The sequence below is a fragment of the Bubalus kerabau genome, chromosome 9 (genome assembly GCF_029407905.1).
Source record: "Bubalus kerabau isolate K-KA32 ecotype Philippines breed swamp buffalo chromosome 9, PCC_UOA_SB_1v2, whole genome shotgun sequence".
NCBI classification, from domain to species: Eukaryota; Metazoa; Chordata; class Mammalia; order Artiodactyla; family Bovidae; genus Bubalus; species Bubalus kerabau.
In genome coordinates, this window is record NC_073632.1 from 64,667,915 (window position 1) to 64,690,081 (window position 22,167).

Below are 22,167 nucleotides of genomic sequence, written 5' to 3' on the forward strand. Positions count from 1 at the left end.
TCAAAACTAACTTTGTATATAATCCCCCTACATATAACTTCATATTGATAGGTATTGAAGTTATAAAATTATTCAGATAAAATTGCTAGTCTTCAGATAAAAGATAAATTTTTATAAAACCCTAAAGTTAGCAAATGGGTAAAATATATTGATTATATATTTTCCATTTTTTTGAATTTTTGGCTTAATATTTTACACCCAAATATAGCTGTATAAAAATAGATGAATACAGAACATATGTGTTAGAAAGGCAAACTAACATATTTTTGACAAATAAAATTTGGTATTTTTTCTTAATGTTGGCTTACTTAAATGTTCAGTTTAAAATTGCATTATCAATGGATTTTATTATGCAAAACAACTTTACTAGATAAAATGTACATACCATACAACTCACCCGTTGCAGTTAACAGTTGTTAATATAGTTATGGGTGTGCTTAGTCGCTCAGCATGCCCAACTCTTTGCGACCCCTGGCAGCCCACCAGGCTCCTCTGTCCATGGGATTCTCCAGGCAAGAATACTGGAGTGGGTTGCCATGTCCTCCTCCAGGGGAGCTTCCCAACCCAGGGATGGAACCCAGGTCTCCTACATTGTAGGCGGATCCTTTACCTTCTGACCACCAGGGAAGTCCTAGTATAATTACAGAGTTGTGCAGCCATTGCTACAAATCAATTTTTGAACATTGTCATTGTCCCAGAAAGAAACCCTGCACCCAGTAACAGTCACTTTCTATTCCTCTCAATGTCCCAGCTTTTAGCAACCACTAATCTACTTTCTGTCTCTATAGACTTGCCTATTCTGGATATTTCATGTAAACAGAATTACATAGTATACGGTCTTTTGTGACTGGGATTCCCAGGTGGCTCAGCAGTAAAGAATCCACTTGACAATCCTGGAGATGTAGGAGATGCGGGTTCAGTCCCTGTGTCAGGAAGATCCACTGGAGGAGGAAACGGCAACCCACTCCAGTATTCTTGCCTGGAAAATTCCATGGACAGAAGAGCTTAGCAGGTTGCAGTCCATGGAGTCACAAAGAGTTGGACAGGACTGAACACACACACATTGCTGCTGTGACTGGATCTATGTGACTGAATTCTTCCACATGGCATAATGTTTTCAAAGTTCAGTCATACCGGAATGTATCAAAATTTAACTTCTTTTGATTGCTGAATAGTATTCCATTGTGTGTATTCATTTATTAGTTGATGCACATTTGGATTGTTTCCACATTTTGGGCTATGATGAATAATTCTGCTATAAACATTTAATTATATTCAAGTTTTTGTGTCAGTAATGTTTTCATTTCTCTTGGGTACATACCTAGGAGTGGAGTTGTTGAGTAACATGATAAGTATGTTTAAACTGTTGAGGACTTGCCAGTTTTCTTCAAAGTGGCTGTACCGTTTTAGATTCCCAATAGCAGTATATAGGAGTTCTAATTCCTCCATATCCTTACTAGACTTCCTTTAGCTGTCTTATTGATTATAGTCTTCCTATTGGATATAAGTGGTTTATCAGTATAGTTTTGATTTCCTTTTCCCTGATGACTAATAATCTTGAGGATCACTTTGTGTGTTTATTGACCACTTATATATGTTCCATAGAGAAATATCTGTTCAGATTCTTTGCCTAATTTTTGATTGGCTTATTAATGAATGTCAAGTTTTAATTATTTTAAAATTTCAACTTATTATACTCTCAACAATATCTAATCTTATTTCCCTCATCAATTTTATGGTGGGAATATCTTATTAACATACATTCTTTCCAGACTTTGATAGTCTTTGAAAAGACATAGAACCTCCAGCATGATGATTCTAAGCACCTGGAAAGTTTTTATAATATAGAAATATCTAAGCCTTAATAATGATTCAGTTATTTTTAATAATGCCAAGACTAGTTTCTTTTCAAAGTACACCTCATGCTCAGTCATAGAAGACAGCCTACTAAGGCATAGACTTTCAGTGCCTTAAGGTTTAGGATGGGGTCAGCTATGTCTGAAATTAAAGGTGGAGTTTAAGATTTCAAAAAAATGTGCCCATTAAGGTCAAGGGAATCATTCTTGGCTCTAGAAATCTAAAAGTATGTGGATTTTCTAGAATAATCATTTTGTGGGAGAATGTCCTTAGAAGTATAATCATTTAGGATATCCCCCAAACTTATGCTTGTAGGTCATGTACCAGCGCAAGTCTGAGTATCTGCACCCTTGATCAGAAAAAAAAAAAAAGTATTCTACTTCACTTAATTCCACCTAAAGAGTGGAAATTTGTCTGTGGCTTTTACAATGGTCTTTAGGATGGTTCATTGAGAACAAACAGTTGTTTATACCAGTGCCCTGATTGTTGCACAAACTGCCTCATGTAAGTGTATATTCAAAGGCCTGGCACCCCATTGCTTAAACAGTTGCAATCCATTGAAGACAACTATGTAGTGTGCTGTTGTTAGGAGAGTTTAAGAATCAGAATACAAGTCTTTCGTATAAACTCTCTTATATCTTTGTGTTCAGAATTTTATTGCTCTTAAGTAATTTACTTATAAAGTTTGTGTGTTTTTTTTAAGAATTTAAATCCCAAATAATATTTGAACCAGTTGTGTTATATAAGATGATATTCTCATTTAAAAATAATTGAAGTTAAGTATAATGTTACAGTTACTTCATTACTGGAAACAATAAAGCAGATCTTGAAATATAGTATATTCTGTAATGTAATTTAGTATATATATATATTGCAGTAGATAATCTTGTTACTGTCTAGTAAACAGAAGTTTCATGTACTTCTTGGATTTTCTTTGGTGGTTTTCCATTTAAACAACTGGCTAAGCAAAAACTTGCTTAGTGTATGAAATCTGACAAGATTATGGTTCTTAGCTCTAGGATTAATGAATTTATGTTATTTTATTCACTAAGGCCCATTCATTACTGCTTGGGAAAAAACAGTGCAAAGAATCAGTCCCAGGCAGGTATTTGTGGTGACATGGAAAAATACTGTAACTAAAATAATTGGTGAAGTATTACTTTTAAAAAAGTAATTGAATATTGAAAACAAATTTTATACATATTTCTAGTCTTCATCAATACAGTGAAACATTACCTTAAAACAATGTTCAGTTAAAAAAGCAAACTTATTGAAAGGCAGGAAATTAAAATGGTATGTTTCTTACTGTAAATAATTTTACGATAGTGCATACACTATATTAATTAGTCTGCTTTGAGTTCAAATGCTGTTGAACAAATTGAGAATTGAAACAAAATAAGAAAAAAGCTGTAAAACCACTGTATCAAAATTCCTAGAAAGTTATTCTTATATACTTCACCATTATGTATGAAGGAAATTTATCTTTGAGGTTTCAGAAGGCATTTATCATGAAAAACTTTTTTACTAGTACCTTTTTGGAAAACAAGCTGCATTTATAAGAAAGGAGAAATTGCCTTTATTTCTATGTAGGCTTTTGGGAGCAGTTGGAGAGCTCATTTAAGTCTTCCTTAAGTGGTTAAATCTCAGGTATATCACTTCACCCCAGTTTCTCTTCCTGAGTATTTTACTCAAGCTATTTCATCTAGATATCTTATCTAAAATTTTACTTTTATGAACATCTGTTTCTTCTTTCCAAAACTTTTTACCACCCAATTGCTCAAACTACTATCCTAAGAGATACAGCTTATGTCTTCTTGTGTTCTTGGCTTTCCTCTTCATACTGCAGCTCCCAAGATTTTACACTTATTTTTAATAAATTTAAATTAATGGCTTCCTTAGAGGATGAGTGAAAACCATCTTGTTACAACTTATTATTTTCAATATTAACTGAACTGAAACAGAATAGTACTTCAAAAAAAAAGTGTTAAGACTTTTATGACCACGTTTTTCTGGGATTGCTTCTCTCATTATCTATTTAATGATGGCCATGCATGTACTCCATCATTTTGCAGGCATCCTCAGTGCCAAAATTCATAGTGAAATTGAAGAGATCTATTTAATACACCTCTTCTGTAAGGTGTGCTAGCTAGGATATTATTTCACCATTTTCTAAATTAAAGTAATAGCTTTAAATAGTCAAAGGGTATACTAAAATACAGTAGGTACCCACTGAAAATTCACTTGGGGGATGCTAAAGCTTCAAGACACATTGAATAGATGCCAGACTTGGGCTCATTCAGCAGTCAAGGCTGAAGCAATAGCATATGGTTAAGTATCAGCAGTCCTGTGTTTTAAATCCAGTTTTAACCTAGACAATGGAATTATTTGAGGAACTCATGTTAACTTTGCTTCAAATCTGTTTTCCCATCTGCTAAAATGGTAACAGAATTTAATGTAATTTGAAAGTTGAGTGATAAGGGTTTTAAATTTCTCTACATTAGGTACCATAGGTATTCTACAAATCATGGAAGTGGAGCAAGAAATGGTCCTCCTTATTTGTGAGAAAAGTGGGAGTAAGCCTTTAGTTAGAAGCCTTTATTTGCAACAGAAGGATGAGAATTGCAAGAGATCCCACTAGGTGGTTTGCTGCCTACCAGTTCTGGAAGTGTTACCTGATTGTCGTTGTTCAGTTGCTAAGTCAAGTCTGACTCTTTGTGACCCTGTGGACTGCAGCCTGCCAGCTTTCCCTGTCCTTCACTGTCTCCTGGTGTTTGCTCAGACTCACGTCCCTTGAGTTGGTGATGCTATCTAATGATCTTATCCTCTGCTGCCCTCTTCTCTTTTTGCCTTCAGTCTTTCCAAGCATCAGGGTCTTTTCCAATGAGTTGGCTGTTTGCGTCAGTTGGCCAAAGTATTGGAACTTATGCTTCAGTCCTTCCAATGAATATTCAGGATTGATTTTGTTTAGAATTGACTGGTTTGACTTGGGTTTCCCTGGTGGCTCAGACAGTAAAGAATATGCCTATAATGCAGGAGACCCGGGTTCGATCCCTGGGTTGGGAAGATCCTCTGGAGAAAGGAATGGCTACCCACTCCAGTATTCTTGCCTGGAGAATTCCATGGACAGGGGAGCCTAGTGGGCTATAGCCATGGGGTTGCAAAGGGTCAGACATGACTTAGTGACTGAACAACAACAACAAGGTAAGGCTTCCAAAATTGATAGATAGCAGGCTACCTAGTAGAATCTTGTTTGATCTTACCTGCATACTAAGTCGCATCAGTTGTGTCCAACTCTCTGTGACCCTATGGGCTCCTCTGTCCATGGGATTCTCCAAGCAAGAATACTGGAGTCGGTTGCCATTTCCTTGACCAGGGGATCTTCCTGACCAGAGGCTTTCAAGTCTCCCACATTGGCAGGCAGGTTCTTTATCACTAGCACAACCTGGGAATAGAAACAAAATTTTAAAAAAAAGAAAAGAAAAAAGCTTACCCAGTAGATGTTAAATGTTGATCTTACCTAGTAGATATTAAATCATGTTGCCATTGTGTCCATTTCCTTGTTCCCTAAGTTCCTATCCCTGTAAAAAGTAAATAAATACACATAATATCATCAAAGACTGTCAGCATACACCTCTTCTCTCTGTCTTTATCTTTTTTTCTTTTTTAATTCTCTGGTACTTTGTGTTATCAAGCTGCAGGTTGTGAATAAAGCATTGCAGTCTCTATATTATGGATGTTCTATCTGATCACTGAATTACAGATAATACATGGAGCAAGATACAGTGCATACTTACAGGAGTTCCCAGCCTGGGAAATCCATGCTAAATCCTTTATCCTACCAGTTAACCATTCTTTTATGTGGCAAGGTCATATCTTTAGAAACATTTTAAAGTGTTTTTTGATATTATTTCATAATGGATCTCACTGTTCTGTGTCTTAGATTTGTTGTAATTGCTACAAGAACATGTGAAGATGCATTCATCTACTGGCCTAATACGTTTGCCAGTGTTTCTCTCTTATAGGAATTGAGGAGGCCAACTAAAGGCAGACTGGCTTCGGAGAGAAAAAGTGGATCATATATTTACATAGAGATGATGATAGTTCTGTTCACAAATCTTTAACTTGTCTATCACAATATAATCTATCTTTAAGTTTTTAAGTTATCTAAAATACCTATCTTGTTCATATAAAACAGCCTTGTTTTTTCTTTAAGCTTAAAAGATAATTTGGATCTCTTAATTACACCAAATTATGTATTAAATATTCAGCATGTGAGCAAAAGTATAGAATGATTTAACTTTTTTTTTCTGGAGACTAAGATAGGATTTTCTTAATAAGATAGGATTGTTTTTCCCACCCATGAGTGAAAATGTGATTATGCTGCTGAATAATGCCCAAGTTGAGAATATTAAATAAACTTGAATCTAATACATACAAGTTATAATTGAATTCATGTTAAATATTCAGTAATTTTTCTTTATAGATATGATTTATTAATTTCCATTAAATTTGAAGGTCACTGAAACTTAAAGAGATATTCATTTAATAAATATGGAGGGCAAATTGAATCTCTTTAATATATTCAATGTATGGTACCATCAATTAATTTAAAAATGTTGAAATAATGAAAATTGAATTTGCTAAATTTTAATTGAAGATAAATATGTAAAATGTCTGGGGATAGGAAATGCTTCCAGGTTACCTGATTTTACAACATGTAGTCTAAGTGAGTAAGGGAAACTCACTGGAAGGTGGTAGGTGTCTTGGGTGCCTGTCTGTTCATTGCTGAGCTGTGTTACCATGACTATCCTAACTTGCCCAGTAGAGGAGAAAGAGTCATCACCTGTTTGTAGTTAATGGCTTTCTCCTTATTTCTGATAGAATAGGTTTCTCCTATCCATAGGATTTCATTATTTTTAGTAACAGGGAAGTTTGCTTAGTGGAAAACAGACTGCCTTATAACTTAAATTGGTTGAAATTATATCTTGAAGTTTTCTGAAAATTGGTAGGGGGAATACATTTCTATTATTTTAAGATAAAAATCTTTGCCTCACTGTTATTTCTAGTCAGGTCATAAAATGATTTTAATATTTTTCACTAAGAACCATATTCACACATAAAGACTTAATTTACAGCTGTATTAGATTAAGAAAACAGAACTTTGAAGTGTGTTAATGCAAATCAACAAGCAAGTTAATTATTACTGAAATCAAAGTTCCCCTGAATTAACCATGCTGAGATTTTGTCTAAATAAATTATGTTTGTGTTTAGTTTTGGGCTCTAGATTTTGGACTGATGCCAACTACAGGTCCAAGTTTGCTGTATCATTTGGATTTTATTATTTTATTTTAAAATGTAGTATTGTAAAATAGGTTTACTGATATACACTAAATAGAATTATAGACTTATACCATAAAGGGCATGTTCTTCCCTTTTTTTTTTTTTTTTTTCTGTTTAATTAGAGACTTACAGCTTATAGTTAGTGCTAGTTGTCAGGAAACATGGCTACAGATATAAAAAGAATGTTAGAAATTTCTTATTAGAATCCAGGTTTCTATTGAGTCTGATGATAGCACATTTGGAAATCAGATTTCATATTTTATTGTTTGCTAAAAATTACTAAAATTCAGAAAGGGTCTGCTTGTTCTCATGTTTCTATTTTTACTTTTGCATTCTCAGCCTGTGGCCGTGGGTTCTACAAATCTTCCTCTCAAGATCTTCAGTGCTCTCGTTGTCCAACTCACAGCTTTTCTGATAAAGAAGGCTCCTCAAGGTGTGACTGTGAGGATGGGTACTACAGGGCTCCATCTGACCCACCGTATGTGGCATGCACAAGTAAGTTCATAATTGTAAAATAAAGACTTTCAGATCCCTTCCATTTGTTTGTAGAATTGTGACATCATTGAGATAAGCCTGAAATTTCTGAATACATTCTTAATTATTATTAAATACTTAAAAACTTTCCATAAACCAATAAGGCTAAACAATAATATAAAATAGATACACCTTACATCATCAACAGTGTAGTTTTCATGTCTCCCAGCTCTTGCATTTTAATCATATTTTACACATGTATCCAATAGGAATAACAAATAAAATGTAAAAGTTATTTGTGTCTTGCATGGCTTTAAATGTAATTAAAAAGTAATGGTTTCTGAATTAAAATTCTACCACTAAATAGAGCAAATCTCACATCTTGATGCTTCAGTGAATGAATGTTTGAGAGACTCAAATCCAAAGCCAATTCCAGACATTACTATAAATCATTCTTGAGCACATTAAGAATGAATAGATGTATTCTCTCTCATATTGTTAAAAGGAAAACTAATTTTAAACAACTGCACAACTGTTTTTTTAGGTGCATTAACTATTCTTTTTTAATTGCTCAGAAGAAAAATAGCTAAAGACCGTGGCAAAACTACAAAGACAGTCGTTATCCTGTTTTCATTTTGACATATTAAATGGAAAATAAATAAAGCCTCTTGCGAAGTGAATTCAGGAAGGCTTTTATAAGGTTTCTCTAGGAAAGGTAATGAAATGTTTATGTGAAAGAAAGCATTTCAACCAGTTTTCTGTGTGGTAATCGAGCCACTAGCTTAAATGCCCCTCATGGATCCTTTCATTTGTTTGTTTGTTTGTTTTTGGCTATTTTTATTTATTCATTTATTTATTTTTGGTTTCCAAAGGGCCTCCATCTGCACCACAGAACCTCATTTTCAATATCAACCAAACCACAGTGAGCTTGGAATGGAGTCCCCCTGCAGACAATGGGGGAAGAAATGATGTGACCTATAGAATACTGTGTAAGCGATGCAGCTGGGAGCAGGGTGAATGCGTTCCCTGTGGGAGTAACATTGGCTACATGCCCCAGCAGACTGGATTGGAGGATAACTATGTCACTGTCATGGACCTGCTGGCCCACGCTAATTATACTTTTGAAGTTGAAGCTGTAAATGGAGTTTCTGACTTAAGTCGATCCCAGAGGCTCTTTGCGGCTGTCAGTGTCACCACAGGTCAAGCAGGTATGTTTTCCTGTTTGTCTTCACTGAGTGAAAAGTAAGTGAAATCTCGCGCTTGAATATTTCCTTAACTCAGCCGTACAGAACTTGATTACTCCAGCTTGTTGAGTATTCACACCGTTAGCTGTTCTTTGTTATTTCTTCTGTTGTCTGTTAAATCATTACTAGACTCATTAACATCTCCTGCAGAGATCTGGCAGGAGAAATAAAAGGGGATAAATTGTAAACCAGTTAAAGTTGCTCTAAGAGAAGCAATTCTGTTAAGCTTAAGGGGAGAACAGGGAAAATGGACAAAATAAGATGTGGGATATTTCTTGGATTTTTACCTTTTGGTGTGCTATGTGTTAAGTGCTCGTGATCAAAATTTACATAACTAGGAATAATGAAGGAGTTGGCTTCAATGTCTCAAATAGTGACAACCACATAAAATATGATATCTGTAATAGATGGCAAATCTGCCTTAAAAATTGCTTGAAGGAATTTATATTCCTCCCTAGATTTGTGATCATGTCATGTTAATGTCTATAATATTGGAAAAAGTATTTAGGAGATCTCCTGAAGATTTAAAAATAAATGAATGAAGAAATATAATAAATATGATGGTTGTGAACTGGTAGCTTAGCCTAAAAGCAGTTTTGGCTTGTCTTCTTACTGGCATTTAAGATGCCCTACTTGGTCATTCTTTGCTGTATTTAAGTTGGTTTTAGAAAATATAAATTGGGAAGGTAGCTTCAGAAACTGGGGACTTTCTAAACCTTCAGAAAAATCTTATGACTGAGGGAAGTTCCAGAAATTAAGGGCTTTTTCAAACTTTTGAAAATTCTTGCTGCTGAAAGATGATGCTATGCAGTCAATGTAGCCAAGTGCTATGTCATTGTCATTAATAAAATTAGACCTGTACCAGAGTATTGAGTTGTGTAAGCATCATAATAAGGTTATAACAAGATATTCTTACTCTTTGACTAGCTGTCAAAACACATTATTATCACAAATTCCTGGACATAGACTAATCTATTCTTCATATCTATACCAATTTTAATAAAATGTTGTCTATTTAAATCATATCTGTACAATGAAACCTATGCATAAGTCTTATGCTTACCATTTTGGACAGATTAATGAGTTCCTATTTTAAAGGCTTCATTTTGATGTTTGTTTAAAAGGCTATTGCAAATCAGATTTCTTAATGTAAAAGCTGACATCTGGAGGTAAAACAGCATAGAAACTTTTAAATCTTCAAAAATTGGACAAAAGAAGTAACTGATTTAACTAATACTTGTATTGCCTCATTTTATTTACCCTCACTTCATTTACCATTCTTTTAAAAAGCTGTTGTCGCTAGGTATTTTTACTTGTGTTGCTTTATATTGAAATTTGTCATCATAACATTACAGTAAGTGGTTCTGAAACATTTTGGGTTCTTGTTTGTGACCCTAAAGCTATCTTTGGAATCATTAATAAAAACTCTTAGGTCTGCTGAGCTAGAAAAACTGCTCTATTCCTGCTGATAACAAGTATAAGAAGGGATGTTTTTATTTATTTTTGAATTCAACCTAAAGATAGTGAACTGATACCACAAGTTGAGTTTGTCAGATAGACCACTTTGGGAATCTGTTTTCTTGCTCTTTAAATGACTATTATTTAACTTTTCAAGCTAACAATTCACAGCCTAAATAGGTCGTAGATTTTCCATAAATTCCTGAATTAACTACCTTATAGTAGTTAAGTAAAATGGCTTTATCCCGTGTTTACCCTGGTTAAGAGTAAACTAGGTTTGTTTGCTTTGGAGAGTAATTTAAATGTATAAAAATTAGATTGCTGTGGTTATACAGCTCTGTAAATATACTTAAAAATGTTGAATTGTGTACTTAAAATGCATAAATTTTATGGAATGAAAATTATATCTCAAAAAAGCTATTAACATTTTAAAAAGAATAAATACAATACAGTTTTTAAAAAAAACTAGGTTTGTACTTTTATGTTAAAATATTAATTCACAATTGCCTAGTCCCAACTACATACATCTCAAATGCTAAAAACCCATGAATATATACTTTTAGCTTTTTCTGCTTTCAAAAAGAAGTACATTAATAAGGCAGCAAGCTGTGGTAATTTTTAAAGTTATTATATATTTTTAGCATAAAATATAAAATACGTTAGTGATTATTGTTCAGTTAAATTGATACCCACTCCCTCCTCCCCACATCATCAATATTTTTCCTTTTTCTAAGAGGAGAATGATTTGAAACTTTGCCCGTATTTATGATCATCCATGGAAACCTACAATGATCCTTAAAATTCTCGTTCTACATTAACCAAACTGCATTACCTCCCACCTAGTTTATGCTGCAGTCACTTCAATAATGAATTTAAGGGTCCCTGGTCACTTATTATCCTCATCAGCAACCCACTGGGACAAAAAGAATCTGCATGTGTTTGGGCAAGATGAGAGAGTAAGAATGGAAAATCATCAGTCAGTGTTTGAAAGATTGTGTGTATACTTTGTAGTTCTTTTTCTATTAAATTTAAAGTCTGAAGCTCAGGACCCTCCATAGCAGCATTTGTGGAAATGGAAGTGCATTGAAGACCCCTTGTCCTTTCCTCAGGATAGTAGTAGGGTTAAAGGTCTTTAAGGACCTGTATACTAGCCCCTGTTGCCACTTACGAGGTAAATACTTTTGGGTGGACCACAGGGGTTCTACATGAGTAAAATGGAGATAAAATGGCATGTGTGTTCCTGTATTATCCTGTTAATGAGATATTGGAGAAAATTTTAAACTCTTTATTGTCATAAAAGTGTTATTTCAGTGAGGAGCATAATGATTGCTGATTAATCCTCTTTTATGCAATACTTTGTGGACCTGCCAAGGCAAAGCACACTATAATCGTTATCTGCTGTTATGTGTCTGAGGTGGGGCATATAATCGAGGCCCAGAATTGGCAATTGTGTGTTATAGCATGGCAGGAGGGAGAAATTAATTTTGTTCAGTCACAGGTTATCTTAAGACAGATTCTTATTTAAAAAAATAATTAACTTTAAGATGAGACATGTATCAGTTCAGATCAGATCAGATCAGTCGCTCAGTCGTGTCCGACTTTTTGTGACCTCATGAATTGCAGCATGCCAGGCCTCCCTGTCCATCACCAACTCCTGGAGTTCACTCAGACTCATGTCCATCGAGTCAGTGATGCCATCCAGCCATCTCATCCTCAGTCATCCCCTTCTCCTCTTGCCCCCAATCCCTCCAAGCATCAGGGTCTTTTCCAATGAGTCAACTCTTCGCATGAGGTGGCCAAAGGACTGGAGTTTCAGCTTTAGCATCATTCCTTCCAAAGAAATCCCAGGGCTGATCTCCTTTAGAATGGACTGGTTGGATCTCCTTGCAGTCCAAGGGACTCTCAAGAGTCTTCTCCAACACCAGAGTTCAAAAGCATCAATTCTTCAGTGCTCAGCCTTCTTCACAGTCCAATTCTCACATCCATACATAACCACAGGAAAAACCATAGCCTCGACTAGACGAACCTTTGTTGGCAAAGTAATGTGTCTGCTTTTGAATATGCTATCTAGGTTGGTCATAACTTTCCTTCCAAGGAGTAAGCGTCTTTTAATTTCATGGCTGTGATCACCATCAGCAGTGATTTTGGAGCCCATAAAAATAAAGTCTGACACTGTTTCCACTGTTTCCCCATCTATTTCCCATGAAATGGTGGGACCGGATGCCATGATCTTCGTTTTCTGAATGTTGAGCTTTAAGCCAACTTTTTCACTCTCCACTTTCACTTTCATCAAGAGGCTTTTTAGTCCCTCTTCACTTTCTGCCATAAGGGTGGTGCCATCTGCATATCTGAGGTTATTGATATTTCTCCCGGCAATCTTGATTCCAGCTTGTGTTTCTTCCAGTCCAGTGTTTCTCATGATGTACTCTGCATATAAGTTAAATAAACAGGGTGACAATATACAGCCTTGACAAACTCCTTTTCCTATTTGGAACCAGTCTGTTGTTCCATGTCCAGCTCTAACTGTTGCTTCCTGACCTGCATACAAATTTCTCAAGAGGCAGATCAAGTGGTCTGGTATTCCCATCTCTTTCAGAATTTTCCACAGTTTATTGTGATCTACACAGTCAAAGGCTTTGGCATAGTCAATAAAGCAGAAATAGATGTTTTTCTGGAACTCTCTTGCTTTTTCCATGATCCAGCAGATGTTGGCAATTTGATCTCTGGTTCCTCTGCCTTTTCTAAAACCAGCTTGAACATCAGGAAGTTCAGAGAAGCATGATATATGATATTTATATTTAGAGTTTTTGTGTTTGCTTATCAGGAACATATGACCTACACAAGCTGGCTAAAATGTATTCTTTTTTGTTGTTGTTTTGTTCAGAGGATATTGATCTATTAGGGTGAAGTCACACAGATCAAACTTGTACATTGGAGATGTGTATATGTGTGTGTGTGTGGGTGTGTGTGTGTAAGGCGGAAAGCCCATGCATTTGATTTATGACGTTATGATCCTCATTCTTCCTTACAGTGGAAGACTCTCTGGAACAGATATGGTCTTGATAATTGCATAAGTGTTCTGAAGAGGTAACTATTTAATTGCTACTTTTCAGAACATTAATTCAGACAACTGTTCTGAGTAGTATTGTCAATATAGGTCAATTTATGTCTAGCACTGTGTGGGATCCTGAGAAGAAGAGAGCAAAGAATGGTCCTGGCCTTATGAGGAGCCATTACTGTAGCCAATGTATATTAACTTATACAACTAACCAGAGGGTACCTGAATATAATGTGATACATGCTGTAGAACAAGATTAGGAACAACATCTAGAACCTCAAAGAAGGAATCATTTTCTTCTGTGGAAAGAAAGGGAGTCTTCACAGAAAAGATGCCAATCAATCTAGGACTTTAGAATGAATATGGTTTTGCCAGAAAGAGGATGAGTAATTCATTTTCTGAGCTGTCAGGAGGACTTGTCCCATGAAAACAGAATAATCACTACTACCTTCCTCACACAGATCAACTGCATTAACACACCAAAATGGGCTGCAGAAAAGTTAGTAAAAACAGCTCACCTTAAAATTACTGTCTCTGTCTGTAATACCTTGATTCACTGTGGCATCCCTTAGATAATCAGATAATTTTTAGCTTTGTTAGAAAACATAAAATTATAATATGTGGTTTCCCACCAAGAGATGTAAGAGACTTAGCAATTATTCTTCAGGTCAATAATTATGTTATGTTTGGGTCTTTACCATCTAGCACAGTTCTTTCTGTATTACTCATGTTGTGCAGTTAATTCCAATGAGGAAGCTAGTCACATGCAAGAAAAGTTAAGTGATTTTATGAGTGAAAACATTCAGACATGAATGGAAAAGGCATAGGATTTGATATTTGATGACATGATTACTTCACATTAGATAAGATATTTCACCTCTTTAACTTGAATTTTCTCCTAAATAGATAGGATCATGCTACTTAACTCCTCATATTATTAGAAAAATTAGCTTTTAGCTTAATACCTGTAACATTTATTAGAGTAAAATGAGTGTGTTATTACACTACAACAATTATAATAATTGGGAAGAACTGACTCATTGGAAAAGACCCTGATGCTGGGAAAGATTGAAGGAAGGAGGAGAAGAGAATGACAGAAGATGAGATGGTTGGATGGCATCACTAACTCAATGGACATGAGTTTGAGCAAGCTCTGGGAGTTGGCGATGAACAGGGAAGCCTGGTGTGCTGCAGTCCATGGGATTGCAAAGAATCAGACATGACTGAGCAACTGAACTGAACTGAATGATAAGAATTACTAGTGAGTAAACACAGTATATTTTTTGGTACTTTTTAAATGTAAAAGGTACACAAAAGTGTCAAGTTGAATCACTTAATGTCTTTGGACTCATGTAGTCCTCCATAGTAAAGGAGAGTGGTCTGAGACAGAAGACCTCAAAGAACTCATCTTGTGTCCATAATTAAATGGACAATCATAATAGAGTACAAACTATACATTGCACAGTGCAAGGTTGACTGCTGATTATTGATAGCTGAGTAATATGTGTACAGATACTATCATTTTTAATGAGATCAATGACTTACAATGCTTAATTAAGGATGAAAGCTGTAACCTCTTAAAAGAGGATTAATTTCCCAAATTGGGCTCTCTAGGAAGCAGACAGTGTGACGGAGATTCTTGCAGGAATAGTGTTAGGGTTTATAATTGGAATCAGCACTATCTGAAGAGAAAGAAGGGAGTGGAACTGAGCAGAAGAGAAGTTGAGCCATGATACAGTCTCATTCGAATCCTCTGTCAACTCCATGGGAATTCTCCACCTGTAAGGGATCGTCAGATTGTCCCAATTTGAAAAGAGAGTAGCAAGCTTTTATACCTCTTTGTCACACAGGCATTGACTGCAGGCTTCTCTAGGAAGGTGTCATTTTTGAGACAAGGAAATTCTAAAAGGGGACAGGGAACTGAGGTCTGTTTTCGAGCAGCTGTCTCAGCAGCTAGCAAATTCTTTTTTCATTCCTTCACCAATGGAAATGGGGCCATCTCTCATAACATACATTACATATAACTAAATCATGTCAAAGAATACAAGGGGCAAAGTTTAGAGTGTGTTTAGAGAATAAGTGGTATAAACTGGATGAATAGAGCTCTTTGGGAAGAACTAATGGGAAAGTTTATTTTTAAGAAAGAAGACCTTTCTAATTGGAGGAGGGAATAGTGGGAACAGGATGTTTTGAATAGGCAAGTTACATAACTAACCCTGGTTTATATTTTAATTTTTTGTGTATCTTCACAGAACATTTGTTGTATTCTATATAGCAGTTTTTATGGTTTTTAAATACCCTGCTTAGCCTTGATTCCTTTGCTGCTGCTGCTGCTAAGTTGCTTCAGTCATGTCCGACTCTGTGCGACCCCAGAGACAGCAGCCCACCAGGCTCCCCCATCCCTGGGATTCTCCAGGCACCGGAGTGGGTTGCCATTTCCTTCTCCAATGCATGAAAGTGAAAAGTGAAAGTGAAGTCGCTCAGTCATGTCCGACTCTTCGCAACCCCATGGACTGCAGCCTACCAGGCTCCTCCGTCCATGGGATTGCAAGAGTAATCCTCCTGGAAGGCAAGAGTACTGGAGTGGGTTGCCATTGCATTCCTTTGGAAAGCAGATATGTAGACAACATTTTCAGAAAGTATGAGAAAGTATCAGCAACGCTGACATGTCCTCCGTCCATGGGATTGCAAGAGTAATCCTCCTGGAAGGCAAGAGTACTGGAGTGGGTTGCCATTGCATTCCTTTGGAAAGCAGATATGTAGACAACATTTTCAGAAAGTATGAGAAAGTATCAGCAACGCTGACATGTCAAGGTAGAGACCCGTAATTTCTCTACAAAGCTATCTCAGAGAATCTCTATCAAAAAAATAACTATTTTCTTTTTCTCATCTTCAGTTTTGTTGTATATGAATGAATGGTTTTTATGGCACTTATATACATACTTATCATTAAAATTTGAAGTAAATTTGTAAAGTTAGTAAGACAGGTATCAATACCAATTACAGGTAAAATGTTGAAACTTAGACATAGTAATGTCACATGGCAATTATAAAGTGGTGACCCAGAGTATTGTAATCAAGTATACTGCTTACCTCAGAATTATTATATTATATAATCTTGTCATGGGCTGCTACCTTAAAGAATTTAGCTCTACAATCCTTTACATGGGAATTTGGAGAGTGATTCAGTGGTTTGGTGATAGAGTACTCCTCAATGAAAGGGGGGCTCCTATGAAGTTTTGTTTCCTGAAAATATTAATAACACATATAGTCTCTGAGAAGGAAGTATTGGTAACTGTATTATTTGCCTCCTATCTATGATTTTATGGGCTTCCCATCTGGCTCAGTGGTAAAGAATCCGCCTGCTAAGAAATAGAGGTGGATTGATCCCTAGATCTCCCCTGGGGAGAATATAATGTTAAGAAAATATAGTTTCTTGTTTGAGAGATTTACTGAATATTATTAAATGCCGCAATTGCCATAAGGTGAAACAGGATATAAATGCAAAAAAAAAAAAAAAAAAAAAACCAGTGACAACAAAATTTTTTTAGAAATAGTGTTAATGTTGTTAAAATATACATTACTTATGCAGTCTGCAGCAGAAGAATATACACGCTTATAAAATATACATGCTTATGCAGTCTGCAGCAGAAGAATCGACTGAGTGAGATTCCTTTAACAGTAACCCATTCAAAATGTGCATTTCTGTTTCTAGTTATTTTATAAACCTGATGTATCTGAATGGCATAGCAGGATTCAGTCATGCTAATTTTTACTGGAGGGCATGACATTTCAGAAATTTATATGCTTTGCTTAACAAGTAGGAGATTTAGACTATGTTAGAGAAATTTAATGCTTTATTTTGAGTATTTTTGTGACATCTTTGATTTAAAAGTATACATTTAGATCCATTTACAGTTTTACATCAATATATATCAGTAATTAAGACATCTGTATAAAAGAAGATTTTTTGGATACTATTTTAGCAAAATTTTCATTATAAAAAATACGGCCATGTGGTATTAATACTGACAACTATAGTTTGAGCAAGCTCCAGGAGTTGGTGATGGACAGGGAAGCTTGGCCGGCTGCAGTCCATGGGGTCGCAAAGAGTCGGACACGACTGAGTGACTGAACTGAACACTACTGACTACTTAGTGTGTGCTAATCACTTTAAACGTAAAGACCCATATGCCTACATAGCATCTTCACATCCCAAATTCACAACAAAAATTTGGGAAACAGTTATGTCTTTTTGTGATATGATCTTACAGTAAGTATCTCATGCATTTTCTCATAATATCTGTGAAATATTTGTCTTTCCTGTTAGAATTCATAGTGTAAAGAAACAGTGCCATCTTTGGTATTATTCTCTAGCCTCTACTATGTATAGGGCCCAAAGTACATGCTTAGTAAACTTGTTGAATTAAATCCATAAATTAGTTATCTATTGTCATGTAAAGAGACTTTCTAAGATTATCAAGATTAATATATAAAGGGTTAGCTTAATTCAAATTTAATAAATTTTTATTTAAATTATGCAGTGACTCTAAGATAATGATTTGAAGTATAAAATTTTCGTGATTTGGTCTTGAAGCTATAAATATATTTAAAATCTTAAAATGAGTTTTCATCCATATGTTAGTATTTAGTAGAGATTGAGAACAGAAGCTTGAAGGAACTTATTATGAAATATTAAGATACAAGTCCCATTTAACTTTGAAATCTTGTATACTTACTTCTCCATGGGCTTCCCATGGAGCTTTAGTGGTAAAGAACCTGCCTGCCAATGCAGGAGACATAAGAGATGTGAATTCAATCCCTGGGTCGGGAATATCCACTAGAGGAGGGCATGGCAACCCACTACAATATTCTTGGCTGGAGAATCCCATGGACACAAGAGCCTGGAAGTCTATAGTCCAAAGGGTTGCAAAGAGTCAGACATAACTGAAGTGATTTAGCACACATACATACTGCTCCATATTTTGAAAACTTACTGAAAATTGAGTTGATTTATTTCTTTTTATATGATATCAAATGTAGTAAAAGCACGAACAGAGACCAACATTGGAGATTTTTCATCAGTGCTTAGGACTACTATTTTAAGCACATGTTATCAACTTATTATAGCTTATTTTTAATATTTTTTCATTTGTGTAGTTTTATAACTGTTTAAGACTATAGCACATAGCTGTTCTATGATATTTCTTAATTAAAATATGTGTAAGGAAATGTCTATAAGCACCTGTGTTCTCACCCCATACCTTCATCTTAGTCCCACCTTCCAGTCTCAGTATCTTTGTAAATTGTCAAATCCACCTTTTTCTGATTTTATAAATATTTGTAATGAACTATTTACACTTATATTGTTAGGACTGTAAGTTGATCTATGTACTATTGAATGAAAGAACTCTGTTAACATTTGAAAGAAACCTAGTATGTTTTAAGAGTCATGTTTTTATTTCAATACATCTTGATCTTTTCTTAAATTCTTTAATCTCAAAATTGTTGTTTTGTGATAATAATGTTTATGTATCTGAAGAAAGAACTTTATATGTGCAATAACTCAGATATAATACTGCTGTGGACTGAGTTATGTCTTTCCCCAAATTTTTATGTTGAAGCATTATCCTCAGCATGACCACAGTATAGTTGAAGGCAGGGACTGAAAGGAGGTAATTAAGGTTAAATGAGGTCAAAAGGTTGGGGCCCTAATCCCATAAGATTAGTGTCCTTACCATAAACAGCACAAGAGAACTGGCTCTCTCTCTCCATACACTTGCAATGAGGAAAGGTCAATGAGTACATCACCACAACATCTGGCTTGATCTACAAGCCAGAAAGAGAAGCCTCATGCAAACCTGAACCCTACTGGACCTTAATCTGGGACTTCCAGCTTCCAGAACTTTGGGAAAATTAATTTGCTTTTTTAAGATAGCAAATTGATAGTAGACTGAGTAGACTAATACAAATACCCATTCCTGAGATAATATAGTTCCAGCCTATTATTTGAAGAAAATTACTGGACTGCAAGGAGATCCAAGCAGTCCATCCTAAAGGAGATCAGTCCTGAGTGTTCATTGGAAGGACTGATGTTGAAGCTGAAACTCCAAATACTTTGGCCACCTGATGCAAAGAGCTGACTCATTTGAAAAGCCCTGGTGCTGGGAAAGATTGAAGGCAGAAGGAGAAGGGGACGACAGAGGATGAGATGATTGGATGGCATCTCTGACTCAATGGATATGAGTTTGGGTAAACTCTGGGAGTTGGTGATGGGCAGGGAGGCCTGGCGTGCTGCAGTCCATGGGGTTGCAAAGAGTTGGACACAACTGAGTAACTGAACTGAACTGAATTTATTTTCCATATGAATGACAACAGTTAAGGTGTGAACACAATTTTGTGGCTAGGTCAAGGAGTGGGAGTTGTAGGCATTTTATGCATTTCTGTGATTTCTCCTCATCAAAAAGTACTAAATTAATTTAGTGTGATGCATTAAAGTAAGTACTGGACCAATAGTAATATTTTCCTTTTAACATTCAAGATAGTTTTTTTTTTTAACAGAGCAAATTCATTATCTCATAAATTATAGAAAGTGCTACATTGATGGTAGCAGAACATTCAATATGAAATACCTTATGAATTTTGTCCCTGATTTTCAAGCTTGAGCAAGTTTGTCATATTCTTGGCAATTTTAAACTAGCAATTTCTACATGATTAAGAAGTGAGTGCTATTTCAGGATTCTCTAGTGGAAAAAAAAAATTATAACTCTATGTTTTGGATATTTAAATTTGTAACTTGTTAAATTTGAGCTTCCTCTAAACAGACTCTGCAAAAAATATGACTGCCCGTTAGGATCATTATCCTGGAATACTCCATAATGATGGAATTATGTAAAGTAATTCTTATTGTATGCATTGTCCTTAATAGAAAATCCTTCATTTTGCTACTGTCAGTTTGTAGATTAGTGATTATAGAAAATTGAAAATATATCCACTAGAATATTAGTTATAAAGAAACAGCTACTTTTCTTTAAAAGTCAAAAAATTTGTTCAAGTGAGATATAAAAAATCTATTTTAACTGAAATATGACTAACCAAACCACCTACTCTTTACTTTTAGGGAGAAAAAGATGATAAAACAAGTTACAGCAGGGAGTAATGTAAAATGTGCAAATTTTTTCCAGGTTACAATCCTGAGTCAATATATATTGAATTCAGTCTCTTTTTCTGGAGGTATTATATAATCATAAATAATAAATAGAAAAATATATGTAATGTAATAAGATTGTTCTGCTGAGAATATAAACTAACATATTGGTAAAAGATTTTCAATATAAATTGAACCAAGAAGTGATTTTTGGTTGATCCTTAGTTGACCAAAACCAGTTACCTAATTTACTTGGTATTGTTCCACAGTACAAAAAGGCTTTGATCTGTGAGTTGTTTGCTTAGTTATTATACGGCAAACTATCATAACCATTATCCCAAAGGAACAGCATAATGAAGACAGACACAGCTTCAGAAAAACTTCATTTAAGAGCAGGAAATCAATAGGCTGCATTTCAGAGAATGAAAAGCCAATGGATGGTAATTTCATACATTATTCATATATAGACAAGTACATATAATGTTAATTGGTAATGGTGATGATGATGACGATGTTGATGATGAACATCTGAAGAAACTAATATAATGTTATATGTCAATTATACCTCAATTAAAAAAGCAAAAACTTCTACCTATAAACTTGAAGTACATAGTTAGGTTTTCTCCCCAGTTTCATTTCCTGCACTGCTACACCCCACCACACACATCATTTTAAGCCCTGGATGAGCTGAGGGACATGAGACAGGTAGGAGATAGTTTTTATTTTTTATTTAATTATTTGTTTAAAAAATTATTGGCGTATACTTGCTTTACATACTGTGTCAGTTTTTGCTGTACAGCAAAGTGAATCTGCCATATGTATACATATATCCTCTTGTTTTTTAATTTCCTTCCCATATAATCACCACAGAACACAGAGTAGAGTTCTCTCTGCTATAGAGTAGGTTCTCATTAGTTATCTATTTTATACATAGTAGCATAGATGTATCCCAATCTCCCAATTCATCCCATCCCCTCCTTTTTCCATTTGTTATCAATATGTTTGTTCTCTAGTTCTGTGTCTGTGTCTCTGTTTCTGCTTTGCAAATAGCATTTGGTTCTTCTGTGTTCAGTATCGGTTTTAAGAGAGTAAATGTTGATTATTTTATTCTTTGCTTCATTGGTGATGATGAATTGAAGCAAATTTGATTCAAACAAGCTACCTGGTGGAATGATGCAGAACCATCCACAAAAACATCTGTACTAATCAAGCAATGCAGTAAATTAGAGCTATATAGAAAAGACATTGATCCAAGAGGATCATTAACCAACTGACCTAAGTTATAAGGTAAAGGAGAGAACACTACGGAGATCTTGCTTTTCGGATCTGTCAATTACTACTATGAAAGCCTGGTTGCTCCTTGTTTCAATTCAAACTGTTTTATGACTTTGGTTTCCTTTATGCTGTTGTAAAGGGCCTCCTAGGTGGCACTAGTGGTAATGAACCTGCCTGCCAATGCAGGAGAAGAGACCCAGGGTCAATCCCTGGGTCAGAAATATCCCCTGGAGGAGGACATGGCAACCTACTACCATATTCTTGCCTGGAGATTCCCATGGGCAGAGGAGCCTGGCAGGCTACAGTCCACAGGG

The 22,167-nt window shown here is 35.3% G+C and overlaps 1 protein-coding gene and 1 long non-coding RNA gene across 8 annotated transcripts in view; one reads left to right on the forward strand and one right to left on the reverse strand.

The window, feature by feature from the left end:
• The window catches only part of LOC129619943 (uncharacterized), a 41,748-nt gene extending 35,618 nt beyond the window's left edge, over window positions 1-6,130 (reverse strand). Inside the window, exons 1-3 of one of the 2 annotated variants that reach the window (XR_008698304.1) lie at window positions 5,652-5,868; window positions 5,375-5,435; window positions 5,118-5,299 (exon numbers count right to left, since the gene is read on the reverse strand). This is a non-coding gene — a long non-coding RNA (uncharacterized LOC129619943). Of the gene's footprint in view, window positions 1-5,117; window positions 5,300-5,374; window positions 5,436-5,651; window positions 5,869-6,030 lie in introns of those variants that run through there. The other variant, XR_008698303.1, reaches the window with a different exon arrangement.
• The window catches only part of EPHA7 (EPH receptor A7), a 525,357-nt gene that overhangs the window by 373,695 nt on the left and 129,495 nt on the right, over window positions 1-22,167 (forward strand). For all 6 annotated transcript variants that reach the window (XM_055535462.1, XM_055535458.1, XM_055535459.1 and 3 more), the window contains exons 4-5: window positions 7,537-7,692; window positions 8,544-8,879. In XM_055535462.1, coding sequence (XP_055391437.1) covers window positions 7,537-7,692; window positions 8,544-8,879 — 492 coding nt within the window. The remainder of the gene's footprint in view (window positions 1-7,536; window positions 7,693-8,543; window positions 8,880-22,167) is intronic.